Raw genomic sequence first — 14,089 nt, 5'->3', positions numbered from 1 at the left:
GTGTTCTTTACAGAAACAGATTCACGAATGGAATTTTACAGCTTCTTCCATTAGGGGAATAAGGTTGGTATGTCAGAAAACAGTTAAGTGGTTTTTTGTTTATGTTTTATATTTCCCTTAAGTGGGAAATCTGGATTCTGCCTTAAATCTCTGCTTTGCATTGCCTATTATAAAAGCTTGTCCAACCTGCCTTGAAATGTCAACACAGAAGTTTGCCTTTCCATGCATGGGCAGAGCTGTACATTTCTGATAGGAATACTCATCTAAGGCGGGGGTGTGGGCATGTGTATTCTCTGGTAGACTTCCCTGTTTTCAGTCGTGTACCTACTTTTTATATATTTTTCTAAATTTTTCAGTGAAGTTATTGCCATCTCTGCATTTAAAAACATGGAGGGCAGAAGGAAAGAAGAGCCCTTAGCTCTTCTTGCTTCCTTCCATAAGTGAAAGAACAGTTTGTCTGTTTTCCTTTAAGAAGAGGAAACCATGGTATCTATTTTCTGTTTGGAATTCAGAAATGCTTCTGATATGGCTCTATCTAAAAACCTACTAGCTAAAACTTGGATTATTAGAGAAATGTTAAATGAGGCATGGACATAGTTTGTGCTAAGGAAAGAATTCTTGAGCTGGAAGGAGACTGCTAGTGGAGTTTCTCAAGGACTAGCCTTTAAATAGTTAAAGTAGTTCCATTTTGTGATGCCTAGATTAATGGAAACACTAGTCACAAGTAAATGGGTCCAAATATTAGTGCAAAAGAAGATCGGAATATTATATAGAAAGAACAGGATTGTTCTGAGAACTGAAAGGATAGAAAAGAATCACCTTTGGTATTAACCACTGCAAAATACATTACTACATTTAGAAGCTAGCTCATATATCTTAAGTTGGGCTACTTTGCTGCCAGAAAGGTGGGAGACAGAGCACCAGGAGAGAAAACAAAATGAAACCTATCTGTGCAGCCTGGCAGTGAGTCTATGGCATTCTTGCTCTCTGTCTGCATTATGCTAAGAACCAGAGGAGCCGTAAGCACAGGGAACAGGAGGTGGGCTTTTGCCTTCTCTCTGAGTTCGTGAGTCACTACGTTGGTGGATCAGGCCTTTCTAAGGATGTAAATGGCTGTTGGCTGGGGCCACTTGTGTGAGTGCATAAACTTAAGTGCTTGAAAAACTTTCTGATTCACGTACAAGCGTAAATTCAGATACCTAATGAGTTCTGTAGTTCTCAAAGCAGAGGGTTTCTGGGCTGCAATTTTGACCATAAGCACCCAAGTTTTAGGTCCCAAGTTTGTCTTCTGCTTCATTAAGCAATAATTTGCTTAATGAAATAAGCTCAGTGAAAAAATATTTCTCTGAATAAGGTGAGTGATGATTGCTATGAAAGCCTGCAGTTGTGGATTTGGACATGAATGAATTCAATGCGATATTTTATTTTACTACTGCAATGCAATGTGAGTGGATGTGAAGTTGTCATTACTGAAGTCTGTGGAGCTGATTGAGCATAACTCAGCATAACGTTTCTGAAACATATTAATTACCTTCAGTCAACACATTGCACAGAAATTAATCTTTGAGAAAGATAACTTTTAATTAAATAGAAGCAAGCAATTAATTTGCTTTGATTCTTAATCACCACTGGGGATTACAAAGCTCAAAGAGGCAATCTTTTTAAACTTAGTGGAATTAGATGTTTGCTTTGTATGTGACAACTTACAATTGCTATACTTTTGAAATGGCATTAGTTTTAGCAAAAAAAAAAAGTGATCTCAGTTAACTTACACTCCATCAAAACCCTCAAATTGTATTTATGCTAACCAGTTCATCTTATATACCACATGTGTTACACTGTTTATAATACAGTATTGTTATTTAGATACTGTCTTCTCATCCTATATTTGCCCTTGGAAGAATCATCTTGCTTTGTCTCTTAGTTCTGGTGTCAGGTTAATCCACCTTGCTACAGTAGAAATTGCTATACCAGAACCAAGCTACAGATTGGCGTAGTGTTTTTTCACATATTTCTGAAAAAATCTTCTGGCAAAATTCTAATTTTTTGGAACATTTGTCCATGTAGCCCTTAATGATGCTACAGCAAGTTGATCTTAAAACATTCTGCAACTTTACTATAGTCTACTGTCATGTATTTTCACTAACTGGCTCAACAGAGGCTAAGCAAAATCTGAGAGTTTGACTAAACAGGTCAGGTAAGAATCTAATCAATTTTATTAATTTAATGCACAAAAATAATGACAATACATTAACAAGCATAACAACGTGGCATTTATGTAGAATAATACTGAAGTACAAGTGTTCGGAATCATAAGAGATTAATTCCTAGGTTTACTTTCATATTGATATTACGTTTTATGGCCTCTTCACTTTTCACTTCAGTGCATTTAGACGGGATATATATGATATTGGCAAGACACAATATGCAATAAATAATCACTTTGTCAGAATTATTGCTGCAGTTTGCAGTAAGTATTGATCATCTCAAAACTTGTTTATCAGTATTAAGGCCATAAAAAGTATATACTGTGAAGGATCTGCTACACTGTAGGTATTTCCCAGTTCAGTTTTACTGTAAGAATAATGGAATTATAAAAACCAGAAGTACTTGTCAAGCTTAAAAGAAAGGCTTTCCTGATAGCTATGTTAGTGTCAAAGCAATTCACTTTCCATTGAGGTGTCATCAAATACCAAGAAATCTGACGGAACTGTGTAAAAATGGAAGGGGAGCCGAACAGCAAACAAACCTCAAAACACTTCAGATAAATGAGTATTTTACCAAAGTAAGCAGTAGCTTAATCATTTGTCAAACTGGAGATAGGATTAGAGAATATATAAATAAACTCAAAGCTTCTAGTTGTAACGAAAATAAATATAATTGCATACTGCCTCTCTGAGGTAATTAACTCTGAAAAAGATGTTTTGCTAAGTGTTCGTAATTCAAAAAAATTAACTCCTCCTTGATCTATTTCTTCTAATATTTACATCCAAAATAATCTTTTCTTAATGTGAATTTTACAGCATTTCCAAATTTGATGAACGGTGTTGTTTTCTTTATGTCCATGACAACTCTGATGACTTTCAAATCTACTTTTCTACAGAAAACCAATGCAGTAGGTGAGTTCAGGTTGTGTGGGTATTGCATGCGAGGTCTATGTCCCAAATATAATTGATTTAGTAAAGATTGAAAACTAAAATTTTTGTTTGAGAAATTAATTATTTACTTCTTCACTTCTTTTTTCTTGATGAAGAAGCAATGAGCTAAACTCAGTGATATTTAAGGTGATGAGAGCAATGTCTCATTACACTTGTTGGCTGGTTCTGATCAGTTTACCTACAAGTCATTAGGTCTGAGAAAAGGCTTAAGTAACTTATTCTAATTTATAACTATTATCTTCTTTTCCTGTGTCTTGGCTATGCCATGTAAGGTAGTACATTGGTTTAGATTCCTTTATGTACCTGTTCAGTTTGATTTAAGTAAGAGCAACTAGATGTAATAGAAATTTCTAGCTTATATTGTGTCACAGGTATCTGTTACTGTCTGCGCCTGTATTCAAATATTTCCTGATGATATGTTGTCTCTAAACAGTAAGCATGCTAACTGAATTTCAGGCCTAAATCTTTACAGACCAAATTCTTCCTGGGGACTGAAATTTGGCATATAAACCTTCTGAATGAAGTAGGAGTGATTTGTTAATACACGTAATATTTGGGGTTGGATGGTATATTTATTTTTCTTGCAATAATTATTATTTATGTATTACATGGAATAAATTCAGGTTGAAGAAAATTATTAGCTCTGCAGACTGCAATGCGTAAAAGATAGGAAACACCAAAATTAGTGTTACCTGCTCAGCTTTAATTTGGCATCGCAATTTGTGTTATGAAACATGGTCACACTTTTTATGCCTTAGGGCACAGCAGGAGTCCGTTCCAGAGATGTGTCTATTAGTCAGTGAAAGAGATGTGCATATTTCATAATAATTTTTAATAATTGTTAACCATTTGTTATGGAATTTGGAAAAAAATGAATGGCTCAGGCAGGGGACTACAGGAGAAGATGGTCTTGTACTTAAGGATCTCCATCACAGAGAGCTAGATGAAATTAGTCAAAACTCTGTTCTTCAAAACATGTTACTACTTTTATATTCTTGGCTTTCTGGATGCCTGACTAGAAACCACAAAATCTGGTTTTCAGAAATACCGAGTTATCACACTTGCAACCAAAGTCCATAGGAACATTTAAATTAAACTGAAGATAATAAAATTCTCATCACTACACAGAAGGAGAACCATCCAATATGATGTCGCAAATTTAGCACTACTGAATTGAACCATTGAAAATCAATACTTAATTTTTTAATATCTCAACTTTTCCTCTAATTATATTTGCAAAGACAAGGCCATACTAAGCACTTTCCATCAAAGTGTACAGCAAAAATATTTGAGTTTGATCTACCAAGATTTTACTATGCAATTACAATAACAAGCAAATATTGGGCTCTGCTACAGCAAATAAAATAATTTTATAAATAATTAGGCTTTTCCATGTGTTTGATGTTTTTCCTCATTTAAAATAGGATAAATATGGAGAAGGCAAGTAATCAAAGAAACCTATGAACATGCTAGTCAGTTAGTTAGCTTGAAAGCAAAGCCCACCTTGTGAAGAATCTGTTTAATCTCCTTCTAAAAGCATATTTTCTTTGATCCTGTGCTATTTATTGCTTTTTTAGATTCTGTGGGTTGGTGAAAGAAATTTTGTCTGATGCAGTTGGCAGTACTTTGGAACTAGAAGGAGAAATAGATGGAGACACATTGGAGGTATGTCAAAGATAAAAGATCCAAGAACTCTGAAACCTGTTCTCTGTCTTCCCTGCACTTTCATATCAGTATACTAGAAAGATAATAAATAGCATTTAAACTCCTTAATTGTATATGAAATTTCAACTCTTACAGAACTATTTGTACTCAAGAGTTGCATTCATTTGAAAAAACACATTTTTAATGAAGTGAGCCTGTTACTACTGTAAACTGCATAAATCCCTAACGAAGAGTGTTACTGATCTTGTATTTATGTTGTGAACAATCTATAGATGAGAATCATCTGATATCAGCTGGCTTCAGTGGATAAAAAAGATATTAAATAAATTCTAGGAAAAAGCCATTTAGCAAAGGTACTTCAGTTTTTCTAGCTGATATCTGATACTATTACTACTCCAGGTAATTTCATTTGACAGGCTTTTTCTGTCACAGAGGTTTGCAGATATTTAGGATCAGATTAATCCATTGTGTTTTTGACTTATCACTGAAATGTCCATGTTAGGAACCTAGTAGCTGTAGGCTTTCTTTATAATCAATACAGAGGAAAAAAAACCAACCCAACAACTTGGAAAGGGTTATTCACATTTTATGTGGGTTCAGGTTAGGGTAGGTGAATCCATGTCTTCATAAGACACACTGCCTCATAGCAGATGTCCAGATTTGTAGCACTAAGTACATATTCTGTACTTCTGTTTATTTGTTTTGAAATCTGAAAAGCCATCATAAAAAGTAGGTTGTAACTTTTATTTGTGGTCAAGCAAACTCAGTCAATCCAATTAATGAGTGTAAAAACCCTACTGTGGTTTGTTTGATCTGCATATCTTTCTGACCATGTCTCATTCCAGCAGTTCTCTTAGACTTACGATTCAGAGCAGCTCTTTATGATAGAGAACCTTTTGTAGTACCTGAGGCTTCAGAAGAGGATTAAGAAAGCAGAAGACCCTCTACTGTACTGTTGAATGTAATTGCATATGGTGGGGAAGATGAGTTTTTGCACTGAAGCTTGTGCGTCGTGGCCACAGAATTCTCTCCCAAGTGAAAAGGACAAGATATGCACATCTATTAAGCCCAGCTTAATACATAAATCTATGGTCTCAGCCTAGGATCAGGGCTCTGCCTTGGCAAAGACAGGGTATTATCCATAGCTGCAGATTTTACATTGCATATTTATGTACTTAGCTAATAGCAGGACAATCTCCAAACAACACAGTCTATTCAACTGTATAATAGTCTCTCAGAGGAAGTGAGCTCACTGTGGCTTGAGCCTTTTAAAAACTGAATGTCATGGTTTAACCCCAGCCAGCAACTAAGCACCACTCAGCCGCTCACTCACTACTCCCCCCTCCCAGTGGGACGGGGAGGAGAATCGGGGAAAAAGAAGTAAACTCGTGGGTTGAGATAAGAACAGTTTAATAACTAAAGTAAAATATAATACAATAATAATAATAAAATGTAGTAATAATAATAATAGTAATGAAAAGGAATATAACCAAAAAAAAAGAGAGAAATAAAACCCAAGAAAAGACAAGTGATGCACAATGCAATTGCTCACCACCCGCTGACCGATGCCCGAGCAGCGATCCGCCCCTCCCGGCCAGCTCCCCCCAGTTTATATACTGAGCATGCCATTCTATGGTATGGAATATCCCTTTGGCTAGTTTGGGTCAGCTGCCCTGGCTCTGCTCCCTCCCAGCTTCTTGCACACCTGCTTGCTGGCAGAGCATGGGAAACTGAAAAGTCCTTAACTTAGGATAAGCGCTACTTAGCAACAGCTAAAACATCAGTGTGTTATCAACATCATTCTCACACTAAATCCAAAACCCAGCACTGTACGAGCTACTAAGAAGAAAATTAACTCTAAACCAGCCGAAACCAGGACACTGAACTGGAAGAATCCCTTGAGAATGCACAGCAGGAAACAATCCTGCATGAATCAATGACATATGGAGAAATGACTACAGAAATTAATTTTAAACCTTTAAGGTATATCATTCTACATATCTTGTTTTCACAATTATCACCTTGTACTTACTGTCTTAGGTCAGGACATTAAAACAGAAATCAAGATACAGAAGGGGAGGATTAATTTTTTTAGCTTATAAATGAGCTAAGACACTTAATGTCTTTCTGCATCCTGAGATCTTACATTTAAGAAGAGACAACATGGAAAACGCAGCATTGTATGGTCTTGATGGGCTTGACAAACACAGAGAAAGCAGAAGTTCTTACCGTTAATAAAACAACTGTTTATATTTGGGGAAGAAGAAGAAATAACCTTGAGCACAGTTTGCGGGAAGAAAATACGATTTCCATCAGAACTCTTATGAGAATGTTGTCCCAAGGGGTTGTACATTTTGGATTGCAGTATTATTTGAAAGCAACTACAGTTTACTTCTACAGCTGACTAGGATTTGAAAGGACAGTGAGTTTGGCAGTCCTTTCTACCTTAGGGTATTTGCTTTTGGATACTGATGTTGAAGAAGTTCCTATCACTTTAAGAGTACCTGCTGTACCTCAAATAGGATATCCTAGAGATCAGACTCTGCCCTACCACATTCATACAGAAGGTCAGCTATGAACACTTGTTTACTCATATCTAATGGTTGAATTGCACATCCAGTGGATCACATATTCAGACTTTTGGCAACCAGCAGTGATTTATTCAATCTTTGTAGCTGTTGGAAAGAGAGGAGGCAAATGTAAAGTGGCATCAAGTATATACAAGTCTATTAAACTGTCTACTAACTAGCACTGAACTATAAATCTCAATGATTTTCATGTATCATGGGACCCAGACTAGAGAACATGGGTTTCTCCACAGTAATTATAGAGTTGGCTTAGGACCAGTCTATTGCAGATAGGGTTGCTGTCAATCTTAAATTCTGCAATGTGACTGCTGTCTTTTTTCTGCACAGTTTTATGTCATATGATAGCTGTGAAAGCTGGATATGCTTCTACCAAAGAACCTGACAAGCTTTACATATGGCATTTTGGGTCAGTTATGCCTATCATATAACAAGATTATGTTACAAACCGTGGAGTGCTGAAACATGGAAAATGAAACTGTACTAAAGCTGTGCTAACTCAATTTTAGTTCCACTGAGCAGAATATGCTGTTAGGATAAACGACAGATGGTTTTTCTTTAGCACCTTCCATACAACAGCATGAAACTCACCATCTTTGCTGAGGTGAAGGCGGGGGGAATGTCAGTGACATGTGGACATTGCAATACCAGAGCTCCAATATGAACTGGGAAGACACTTCAAAGAAATAAATCTTAAGGCTGTATTCTATATGGGAGAGTCTTACTGGATGAGGCACTAAAAGTGGTCATTGACAGAAATGTCGATAGTTATGGCCATTGTAAAAAGGTTTGAGGTTTGGTTTTTTTTTTTAATAGAGAATTTGTATGAAGTCACAGAGAATATCGTGCGGTTTTCCCATATGGGACATACTCTTGGATTTAGGAAGATACTAGGGGAGATCTGTGTACTCCTGATAATATCTGAGGCTATGAAACTGTCCAATTCCTTTCTTAACTCTTTGCAGAAGTGCTTTTTCAATATCCTTTATCAGTTCCCTGATTTGAATCAGGGGTGTGCTGCTTAACCCAACTTCCATAAGAAATTTGGTTTTATTTAGTGTCTGGGATGTACTTCCATTAAGCATCATTCATCAATAGGCTTTTTCACTGACCTTTATAGTAGGAGAGCTCTGTGATAAGATCACCATATGGGATAAGACCATGAGGCGGTGTAAATTAGTGTAGCTTTACTGAAGTCAGTGAACCAGCAGTGACTTATTCAGCTGGCAATATGACCCAGCATGTTTCAGCACCAGTGGAAACCACCATTTCATATATTCAGTCATCCTTGGAGAAGATGAGCATTTTTTTTTTGCCTTTTGGAAAAGCCCATAATGAGGGGAATATGTCAGAAATTAATTTTGCTGTGGCTAAGCTGAAATGAGAGTTTAGGGTCTTAAAACAGTGTCCACCCACTGTAACGGGAATGTCACTTTCATCTACTTATTAAACCATTGGTTTCAAAATTTAGGTTATGTTCCATACGTTTACGTATTCTGAAGGCTCTGTCAGCAATTCTTAGAGATGATACCTGAATGTGTTCTTTTGACAGCACTGTTTCATTGAATTTGGTTTAATGCTGTGTTCCTTGTATGGGTGAATGCATTTTGAAGTTGGTTGGGGAAGATTGTTTTGTAAAGCAAGTAACATGGAAATTTTACAAGTTGTATAATGCACCGTGCTGGTGGGTAACCTGTTGTACTACAGCTGTACTGCAGTAACTACTCTGTGCTGTACTCACTCAGTATAGTACATAACTTGTTAAAGCTCTCTGTAATGTCAAATGTTAGTGATAACAGTTTCTGTGCTGCTTTGTTTATCTTTTCTGCTTGCAGTATGAATATGATTATGATGAGAATGGTGACAGGGTCGTTCTAGGGAAAGGTACTTATGGAATAGTTTATGCTGGAAGAGACCTTAGCAATCAGGTCCGAATAGCCATCAAAGAAATACCCGAGAGAGACAGCAGGTAAGACCTAGTTTATTATTATATATACATTGCTAATGAAACTGCAGTTGTTTGCTGGAAACTTTGCTCTTCTTAGCATGTATTTCTATGTGGTTAGTTTATAAAATCCCGGTATACTAAAATTCAATTATTATTTCCTCCTAGTATTCAACAGTACCCTTTCGAGAATAAGGACTTTTTATTTTTTGGAAAAGATACGATATATATATATCATAAATAATACAGTTTGATAATCTAAATGTATATAATAAATTCTAGAATAAGACATATTTGGGGTTTTAAGTTGCAGTTGTATCTCATTTGTATTCTTTTTTGGGGAGGGAGAAAAGCATAAAAGGAGTTTCGGAGGCAAAGACAGTACTATGTAACAATACAGAAGAAAGGAATGTATAAATTATTTGAGGGCATGTTTCTCCTTCAGGGTTCCTCTGAGATCTACCTCTGTACTTTTTCTGAACAGGCAGCCAGTCACGCTGCATTTTGAAGGTCATGGACAAGATGTTTGCTGAGAATTGGATCAGGATCCCTAAAATCCATTCTGTTTGCAAACTAGCCTTTAAGCGTAGCCTAGAACCTTTTCCTGCATGATAAGATACTCCTCGATTCTCTCTCTCTCTCTCTTTTTTTTTTTTTTTTTTTTTTTTAAATAGGTATTCTCAACCTCTTCATGAAGAGATAGCACTGCATAAATATTTAAAGCATCGGAACATTGTCCAGTATCTGGGATCTGTTTCAGAAGGTGGATACATTAAGATTTTTATGGAGCAGGTGCCAGGAGGTTTGTATCATTCTGAGCTTAGTCTCTCAAAGGAATCAAAAGCAGTTGGAACTCTAAACTTAGTGAAAGCCAACAGATGTGCAATTAATGTGTTTGTGCACTGTATATGGCTTTTCTGTTGAGACATTAACTACAGGTGGCGTTCTTCTCATATAAAGAATAGATTTGAAGTGTACAGGTCCCAGTACCCTCTCCCCTTTCTGTAATAATTATAAACCTAGAGACAAGTCATTAAAAGTATTTGGTGTCAAATACTCATGTGTTATAAAATAGTGGAGTTAGAGCTGTATAGTCCACTTAGCCGGAGCATCTGAATGAAGACTGGAGCTTTTAGGATAAGTTTCTGTTGAGCAGTAACACTGACTGAGCAATTAAGTATTATTTTGTAACTGCTATATACAAAGCACTGCTGTTTCCTAGGTAGATTAGAGATAAAAGTTATATGCTTCCCTTGCTCATAATTTCCAGTTTTGCTCCTCTAGCCTTCTCTACATTTTAAGATGTGAAGTCCCTCTAAAGCCTCTCTAGGTTATGTTTCCATCTCCCTTTTGCTATTTGCTTTTCAGCGTTAAGGAGGTGTTAGAATGAGTGTTAAATTCTTGTATTAATATAATTTGCAAAATAAAAAAAGAAATAAGAAAACCAGGAAAAAAGTTCAGGTTTTCTAGGGAAGGTCCAGACACAAACATTCAAAGTGTAATTAAATACATCTGGGGCATTCAACATAGGGAAGTTGCTTAATTTTTGAATTCCTGTGACCTTCTCACCTGAAAGCTGAGACCCTTTGACATATATGATGCTTGCAGATGTGATGAGTTTATACCAACACTTCCACTTGTTTTCCTGCACTTGTTAAAAGTATCAGCTGGTGTTGTTTACATACTTTTTGTTTCCAAAAGCAGCAGAGTGTGCTGTGATTAGTTGCTAATGTCAAGATATTATTGAACTAATTCAGATATTTTAAAATATGCAGCCAGTCTTAAAAAGGAACCAGCTGTTCAGATTATGCAAGATTCTTTGAGGAAAATTCACTTTAGAAAGCTGTTGGTGTGGACTGAAAATCCCTTTAGCTGAATTTGTCTGGTATTAAGTAGACCCACTGCACTTAGTTTATTACGAGCAGAAAAAGCAAAACTGTCTTTATTTTGCTTCATGATTAAAATATTTCTGTTATTTTAAAAAAGATTAGATTTATTACAAGTAGGGGAAGTGCAGATGACAGATCTCCTACTCTGAATATCCATTACTTGGTTTCTTTCAGGAGCTTTCCTTCCCCTATCTCTGAATACAGAATCATAGAATAGTTTGGGTTGGAAGGGACCTTTAAAGGTCAATATTTCCAGAAGTTAATCCCATATTTGCAAGGAAAAGACTCTTTCCTTTTTTCTTCTCCCCTCCCCACCTCAAGTAAATCAGCTTCTTTTTGCCCATGCATGTGGTTCATGAAGTATAGCGTATAACATCATACAGTGTTACCTTTAGTCTTTATTTCATTAAGGGCTAAATGGTTGCTAGTCCTAGTCTCAACAGTTGTTAGACTGAAGTGAGGGCGATGCATCCAGCCCTGTCATAACATTTATTCCTGTCATGGAGGTGGAAGCTGAGCTGGCAAGAAAGAAATAACCAGTCAAAAGCAGCAACAAATGATTTGCTTTGAGTGATCTAGGAAGAATTTGGCTTAATTATAAGTTCTGCATTTCTCTTGCATTAGGATATTGAGCAAAGGCTTAATCCAGACTTAAATGTTTCATGTTAATTTGGGGATTTTGCTATCTTGATACACTTTCTTCTTAACTCTTGTAGGCAGCCTCTCAGCTCTCCTAAGATCTAAGTGGGGCCCAATGAAAGAACCTACAATTAAATTTTACACCAAGCAGATTCTGGAAGGCCTTAAGTATCTCCATGAGAACCAGATTGTACACAGAGATATAAAGGTAAATTTTCCTTTAACGCGTCTTGTGTGATTTGCTTTTTATCTTATTTACTTCAGTTAGTTTAACCTGAAGTAGTATTTTTAATAGGATTTCATAGAAGCTTAAAACAAAAGGAAAGAATAGAACAACCCCTTCTCCCTGGTGCTCCAGGAAAATTCCTTTGTAGAAAGGTTTATTATAAAGATAACCGCAAACTTGATGGAGTATTGAGATTGGGATTTGGAATCTGTACTCATCTGTCTCCCCTCCCTGCTCCCTCCCTCTCTCTCCCTCTCTCTCTCATCCAAACCACAGGGGGATAATGTTTTGGTGAACACCTATAGTGGTGTGGTAAAGATATCTGATTTTGGTACTTCCAAACGGCTGGCAGGAATCAATCCATGCACCGAAACATTCACAGGTAAGACTAATCTAGCAGAGTTTATAAGAGTTTTGGTGATAGATTTAGAATTAGAGCCAAGAGGCTCTTTGGATTTGTGATGAAAACACAGTTAGGTCTCTATTTTCAGGGAAGAGTGAATGGAAGTGCGATCACCATAAACACATGCTTGCTATCTTTCTTTTCTGTTTTTTTTAATGTAATTTTCTTCCATTTTACTTTTTTTTTTTAAACTTAAGTGTGATGGGGTAATAGTTTTTCTTATAAGTGTTTTTCATTAAGTAGCAATTGATTTGTTGCAATTACATCTGGAAACACTTGAATACAGCAACTTTTTCATTTAATAATCTTGATATTAGTAACTCATGCATGCACACTTTCTTGAAGTATGTCTAAAAGTGCAGAAACCCAAACACAAACTTATAAATACTTTTAGTTTTGAGGCATTAATTATAAAACCCAACCGAGTGGCACACTTGGTGTTATCAGCAGTAAAAAGAACAATTTACATGACAATACTAGGCGGGTATGTTACAGAAAAGCTTTCATATACAACAAGGTAGTAAAAACTTGCAATATTCAGGGAAAACAAAATTTGCTGAGTAACAGCTGAAACTGCACATTGAAGAATTAATATATGGTCACATAATTATTCAGTTCTTTTATTAGTGGAGATATAGGTAACATGATGTTTTCACTTGTTATGTGGCCATGTGCATAGGCTGATACCGCAAATCACAAGCCTCATACTGGCTTGCAGTTTAAGTAAATGGTACCCACACACAGCCATCAGTTGTGTGTGGAGGGCAGAAGACGACAACCTCTATTTAAGTGATAATCAAGGCTTCCCATTACCTGTCTGGTGGTGAGTCTGCAGTTCCTCCAGCTTTCCTACAAAGGAAGCCATGAAAATAATATTATTAAGGTTCTGAAATAACTTACCTTTCTAAGCTTTTTTTACTCATTAGCAAAGCTTGTGAATTGGAAACTGGGCCTATATTACATCATGATCTGAACACAGAATATGATGTCTGCATCAATATCTCCTGAGATCAACATCTCATCAGGTGCAGGCATTTGAAACAAATCTATTTCCTGCAAAGATTTTACATAGAATCAAATTAAGTTAGGAGTCCTTTAAAAAGAAGAAAAAAAATTATTATTTGTCCAGTTTGGAATCATAAATGCAGCATTTGAATGTTTTGTTAAGAACAAAGAGCTACAAGAAGCAATCCCTTCAGTTTATAGATGCTACAAGAGATAGATACATAAATGACAATATGTCTGAACAGAGCTGGTTGAATGCTGGCTTCTGAAGCATTCCTTTAAGGAGTTTCACCATATTTTCCAAACAAATTATTCAACAAATAATTTTCTCATGAATGATCTTGCTTATGCAACTGAATGGATAATTCTCAAATATGTACAGGTCTCTTGTGGTATCTGGAAAAGAGTATTTTCAGGTTTTGCCTGCAATGTTTGTCCTTGCCATTTTTGTTAGACTGGTTCAATGCAGTTACGCTCCATGGGAAAAAGATGCACTACCATGTAATGTGATGTATAGCTATACTGTGCTTTTCATTTCTACAGGATATTCTGGAAACTTTAAGTATATATAAGG

General features: G+C 36.2%; 1 protein-coding gene across 1 annotated transcript in view; it reads left to right on the top strand.

Moving 5' to 3' along the window:
* The window catches only part of MAP3K15 (mitogen-activated protein kinase kinase kinase 15), a 91,952-nt gene that overhangs the window by 62,470 nt on the left and 15,393 nt on the right, over positions 1 to 14,089 (top strand). Inside the window, exons 13-19 of the mRNA XM_050915195.1 lie at positions 14 to 63; positions 3,024 to 3,119; positions 4,736 to 4,823; positions 9,244 to 9,377; positions 10,028 to 10,155; positions 11,959 to 12,089; positions 12,384 to 12,489. Coding sequence (XP_050771152.1) covers positions 14 to 63; positions 3,024 to 3,119; positions 4,736 to 4,823; positions 9,244 to 9,377; positions 10,028 to 10,155; positions 11,959 to 12,089; positions 12,384 to 12,489 — 733 coding nt within the window. The remainder of the gene's footprint in view (positions 1 to 13; positions 64 to 3,023; positions 3,120 to 4,735; positions 4,824 to 9,243; positions 9,378 to 10,027; positions 10,156 to 11,958; positions 12,090 to 12,383; positions 12,490 to 14,089) is intronic.

Source organism: Gymnogyps californianus, chromosome 1 (assembly GCF_018139145.2).
Source record: "Gymnogyps californianus isolate 813 chromosome 1, ASM1813914v2, whole genome shotgun sequence".
NCBI lineage: Eukaryota > Metazoa > Chordata > Aves > Accipitriformes > Cathartidae > Gymnogyps > Gymnogyps californianus.
The sequence above is the reverse complement of the archived record's forward strand: the minus strand, read 5'-3'. Positions and strand labels throughout refer to the sequence as shown.